We start from the raw sequence: 5,971 nt of genomic DNA, 5'->3' as shown, positions 1-5,971 counted from the left end.
GTTGTTTTGAGATATTAATGCATCCGATTTGGTTGATTGCACGCACACATTTTATATATATATATATATATATATATATATATATATATATATATATATATATAAAAATATAGATGGATGAATAAAAAATATATCTCTCTATATATATAGAGATATATTTTTTATTCATCCATCTATATTTTTTATTTTTGCTTCTGGATAATATATGCTATAGATTGCCCCTTATCTGGATATAAATTGGCTTGCCCTACTATATGCGGCGTAATTTGTGCACATTTGTATTGTATTATATTTATAATATTTTTTAGTATATATTTTTTAATGCTTGTCACTATTGTTACCAAATAAAAATTAATTTTGTTATAACTATTCCCTGTCACTTTCTCATTGGTCCAACTTTGTGTTTGGAGCAATTTCGTTCCTTTTAGTGGTTTTACACTATAATCTTGGCACATGTGGTGACCTATTGATCACAATTTCTGGATATTAATTTTAATTTGAATTTTAATAATTTTCTATCTAGGTATCATTACTGTGTCTGTTACCAATATGTTATACAGTATAATGCACCCCATAGTCATCCACACAGTATAATGCATCCCATAGTCCATACAGTATAATGCACCCCATAGTCCATACAGTATAATGCACCCTATAGTCCATACAGCATAATGCACCCCATCGTCCATACAGTATAGTGCACCCCATGGTCCTACATTTGGAATCATGCACCCCATAGTCCATACAATATAATGCAACCTATAGTCCTAAAAGCAATGTCAGAATTCCTTTTTTTTATTTTTACAATTTCTCCTCGCTTGGAATTGTTTTAAGTTTTCCTGTACACTATGTGGTGAAATGAATGGTGTCATTCAAAAGTGCAACTTGTACTCCACAACGCAAGCCCTCATATGGCTATGTGGACAGAAAAATAAAAAAGTTGTGAGTTTGGGAAAAATGGAGGAAGAACAAAGACGCAAAAATGAAAATTGACCTTGCTGCTAATGGGGTTAAATAATGACTTTACAGGGAGCAAGAAAGCAGATGACAATTATTCTCTTACTCCATACACAATGGACGATCTAGTGAACATGTTACACATCACACTTCTCTCATCACGACTTTAGTGTCATCATTATTACATGCGGCTTTCACTGCTGCCATTTCCCAATCATCAGTTAATAAATGGAATAACATGACAACTTCCTCAAATAACACTAATTGGAATAAACAGGAAAACTACAATTATAGATATAAAAGTTATACACTGTATCTCCTTATTCATTATTAGAATGCGCTTTCCCTTTAAATTTTGCGCCGCGTGCCTCAACCGTCAACCAATAGCATCGCAGGATTTGAACTCAAAGAAAGAAAAAAACCGTCAGTTGGTGCCAGTCTGCGATAGCTCTATTAGAGATAAGACAGGCTCCTTATTGATTCCCAGAAGCGACACTTTTTGGATTTATACCCGGATCGTTACCTGCTGATTGGGAGACAACCGCCACCGGCCGCTCTACAGAGGTGAGAATCATTGTGTGATGAGTAAACTGCCGATTTATGTCATTCCAGATACTGACAGTTGGGATCTATACTGAAAGCAATCACATATACAAGCGCAAATGATTTCACCATAAATCCCAGATACAGATAACGGGGTGATTATGGATAAACGGGATAACATTTGGTGACTTTGAATAAATATTTAAAATGTGGATAATGATGTGTAAATATTAATCTGAAAAACATGGGGCCACATATTTCTCCTATGACCGATTATATATTTTTGCTTTTTTAAAGCACCACTGCAGCGGGTTTTTACTGCACCGCGGGAGTGGTGCTTTTTATGTAATTCTCCTGGCCCCTGTCTTACAGTCACCTGCCGCCCCTTCATCCTTTTCCAGTGTTGCTCCTATCAGTCTCCGGTGAATTGTGACCGGCCATCAGCTCCAGTGATTCATGGAGCGGCGCAGACGTCACTTTTCAATACCTCTCTATAAGAGCCTCGTTCTAGCTCTCATAGATTTGCATTAAACTCTTGTTACGTAACTTCTCACTTGCGGCCAGTCAGAAGTTACGGGCACAAGATGGCACCAAGTATAAGAATGTGGGCAGGGGGCTTACATTAAAAGTGCCACTCCAGCAGTACAAACAAAACAAAATGCTGGAGTGGTGCTTTAAGTAGAAAATAGGGTTTGTTTTCTTAGCTACAGCGCCACTTCTGTCAATGGGTCATGTTGGGTATTACAACTCAGCACCAATCAAGTCAATAAAGCTGCAATACTGCAACCCATGTAATGCAGGCTGTGGTAGCTTGGTTTTGGGTTACACATTAGGATAGTATTACCCCACTAGAGATCCTATAGACAGAGCCATGCTCTGCATATTCAGGTTTTTCCTTTTTCTGTATGTTTCCAGGAAGAAGAGTAGAGATGGCCATGAGGAAGCGGAAGAGAGAACTGATCGCCCAGTATGAAGAGGAGTGGTAAGTAGATGAGGTTACATCACTGCAGTCATCACAATCCATACACTTACAGCGGCAAATCCATAGTGACCATTACACATCATCACTACACATATTTATACCATTTACAGCACAAAACTAATGTCAGATCCCCATGAGGAGAACACCCATCAGGATGTAAGTGAATTATGTGTAGCCATAGTGCGACCATGTGCATGAGGCCTAATACTATATTATCTACCTCTTCTACCATAGTGCACTGTCTGCCACCCAGGAAGAAGCCAAGAGGAGGAAGACAGAAGATGACATCCCCCAGCCAGAAGAGCGGGCAGCTTTCGCCGCACTCCTTGGTAAGACTCATTGCACATTACAAGGTTTCCATATGTAAAGTATTAGATTATATGACATGTATTTTTATATTAATCTATTTTATGTGTATAATGGTAGAGAAACATGTAGGGAAGTGTTCTCCCTCAGCCTCCTATAATTATACCTAGTATGATGCAGCAGACAGGAGCGGTCACTATGTGGTGGTGAGCAGTGTTGTGGTTTTGGTTTCACCTCAATAGTGATGGCATATCTTTAGGACAATTCTTCAGTATCTGATCAGTGGGTGTCGGGGGCCAAATCTCCACCAATCTGATATTGATGAGCTATCCTGAGGATAATCCATCATTAATGAAGAGCTCTACAACCCCAATAATTTAACATTAATAGCAATAAAAAGGTTTTCATTACAAAGTTCATAGTGAAATAATTCTATTTTCTCATTTTTGTAGAAGAAGAATACATCAGACGTTTTCTAGCCAGGGACAGCTGTCTTAAAATTTCGGACAAGGTATTATTGTAGTGAAGGATAAGAAATCACCCAGATTTGAGAAGATCCATCATAGGGAAATAAAGGGCTTATTCTTATGTAATAGTGGCCAGATATTACCAAACATAGGAATATACAGCTATATATGTTCTGTATTATATATACCCTCTAACTCTGCTTCTCCTCCCTCTAGTATCTCCTCGCTATGGTCGTCACTTACTTCAGGAGAGCAGGACTACGATCTTCAGAATATGGAATCTTCTTCTTTCCAGCTCTGTGAGTCTCTTTTATTATTACACATTTATGTCTATAAATAACTTTATTTTATTGTAAAACCAAAATATTTTTTCTACCACTCATATAAATACACGATAATTGTATTTGTTGCTATATTTCTGTATTTTCTTCTGAAGTGGATTCTAATTTATTTGGATTCATTTTTCGTCCATCCAGGTTTTTAGCCAACCAGTTTGAAGAGGATGTGCCATATCAACGGAAGATCTACCGCTGGGCCCTCGGATGGACATGGAGCATGAAGAAGGACCGACTTCTACAGTTCCGTAATGTTCTTCTCACCAGGATGGAATTTCGGGCTTGGGTGGATCGGGCCACCTGTGATCTGGTTAGCAATATAAACAACAATAATATAAAGCTGATCTGTAAATAGATATCACAATATAAACAGTATACATAAATAAATCCCTTAGACCTGATGGGGTGGTTGTACTTACTTTGAAAAGCCATGTCAAAATGGTCTTGTAATCCTTATGTTAGGTAGAGCATTTTATGAATGCAGCCATAGCTGGACTCATGAAATGCTTGTTTTAATGTCAAGGAAGAAAACTTTAATAAGTAATTATGCAGTCATTCTGCCATGGTTTTTCAGTCATCACATCAATATCATCAGGTCTAAAATATATGTAAATTGAATTATGATTAATGGTGATATATTCCCTTTAAACTCTGATTATAATCACGTATTTCATTCTAGATCATGGCACAAGACCCTGACCACTGGGCATGGAAGAGAGACAGGAATATCCATCACAGCTGGGCAATTCGTTGGTTCAGGAGGAATAATGCCCTACCCTGCTCTCTCTGTAACATCGTTCCATGCAAGAAGGAGGAAGATGCGAATATCTAATGCCTGGAAGAGGAGCTGCTGGACCTGGAAGGAGAAGAACATGGCTGGAAGAGGAACATAGCTGCTGGACCTGGAAGGAGAAGAACATAGCTGGAAGGGAATCTTAGCTGCTGGTCCTATAAGAAGAACAGCTAGAAGACGTGACAGATGAAGAAGTGGAGACAGGAGAGAAGTATTCTTAAAGGGAAGTTGTCACCCACAAGGCATTTTTAACTAAAAGAGCCACCTTGTGCAGCACTAATGCTGCATTCTGTCAAGGTGGCTCTTTTAGTTGGGGTTCCTTTCAATGCTGTAATATCCGTTTTTATAATTTGTCCCTCATACCTGTAGTTTGTCCGGGGGAATGTCTTTTTCCCCCTGGACACAAACGCCTCCCAGCCATCACTCAATAATCCGTGCGCCGGGGCCGCCTCCACTTCCTTCATTAACGTCCCTGGCGCCTGCGCTGTAAGTTCCCATCGTGTGATGGGAGTCGAAGGGCAGCGCAAACTGCGCATGCCCGAAAAAGTCTTACAGCTCAGGCGCCAGGGACATTAATGGAGGAACTATATGTATGAGGGACAAATTATAAAAACAGATATTGAAGCCTTGAAAGGGACCCCAATTAAAAGAGCCACCTTGACAGAATGCAGCATTAGTGCTGCACAAGGTGGCTCTTTTAGTCAAAAATGCCTGGGGGGGTGACAGGTTCCCTTTAATAGTCACACACAGAACATGCACATCCCACTGTACACAGACAACATACATACATACACACACAGACACCCTTCTTGAAAAGTATAATGTTACTGGTTATATATATTAGATTCCTTGATAGGGCGTTGATCCAGGGAACTAGTCTGATTGCCGTATGTGGAGTCGGGAAGGAATTTTTTCCCCAATGTGGAGCTTACTCTTTGCCACATGGGGTTTTTTGCCTTCCTCTGGATCAACATGTTAGGGCATGTTAGGTTAGGCTATTTTTTCACAGTTGTTATATTTTATAGTGGTAACCTCTCTTAGTATGCCCGGAGGAAGGGCAGTACAGCAGCCATGGTTTCCCTACAGGTTTCCACCACTGGGGGTTTTTCCTGTCCTGAGTGTTGCTGTACGCTCTTTGTGAGTGATGGGAGGTAACCAGCACATATAAAGCATATAATAAACTTCACACTATTTAAACTTTCAATGATGTGTCTGAGTCTTTATTTTATACTTTCATGTGTGGAAAGGACCACCATCAGATCATTATTGCCCCTACTGTTTTATGGGACCTGGTGTTTTCTGCTGTTTTCTTTGCGAAGATCTTCTATGTCTTTAAGAAAGTCTGATGCTTGTTCTGGTGCTGAAAATGTTTTGGGATTGGGGTTTTTGGCTTTGGGATATCAGTTCAGGTGCTCCGACTCTGAGGCTTGGCCACATCTCTTTATTTGTACCCACATTTCAGGTAATCTGCCTCTAGCATACCATTCCCTTCTTTACTTTTTGGCACTTTTTTGTCATACGTAGCTTCTACTTTCCGGCACATTAGCAGCCTTGTGCTGCACTATCTGGATATATGACTTTCTTGGTG

General features: G+C 39.6%; 1 protein-coding gene across 1 annotated transcript; it reads left to right on the top strand.

The window, feature by feature from the left end:
- Window positions 1-1,398: 1,398 nt before the first annotated feature.
- On the top strand, window positions 1,399-4,605 carry LOC143818296 (speedy protein 1-B-like). The gene is made up of 7 exons (XM_077299646.1): window positions 1,399-1,521; window positions 2,416-2,482; window positions 2,717-2,811; window positions 3,241-3,299; window positions 3,472-3,554; window positions 3,732-3,900; window positions 4,270-4,605. Exons 2-7 carry the CDS (start codon window positions 2,430-2,432, stop codon window positions 4,420-4,422), a joined length of 612 nt encoding a protein of 203 aa, XP_077155761.1. The 5' UTR covers window positions 1,399-1,521; window positions 2,416-2,429; the 3' UTR covers window positions 4,423-4,605.
- Window positions 4,606-5,971: the final 1,366 nt, after the last annotated feature.

This window comes from Ranitomeya variabilis, chromosome 3, assembly GCF_051348905.1.
Source record: "Ranitomeya variabilis isolate aRanVar5 chromosome 3, aRanVar5.hap1, whole genome shotgun sequence".
In the NCBI taxonomy this organism is placed as follows: domain Eukaryota; kingdom Metazoa; phylum Chordata; class Amphibia; order Anura; family Dendrobatidae; genus Ranitomeya; species Ranitomeya variabilis.
This window is presented reverse-complemented; position numbering and strand designations above follow the sequence as displayed.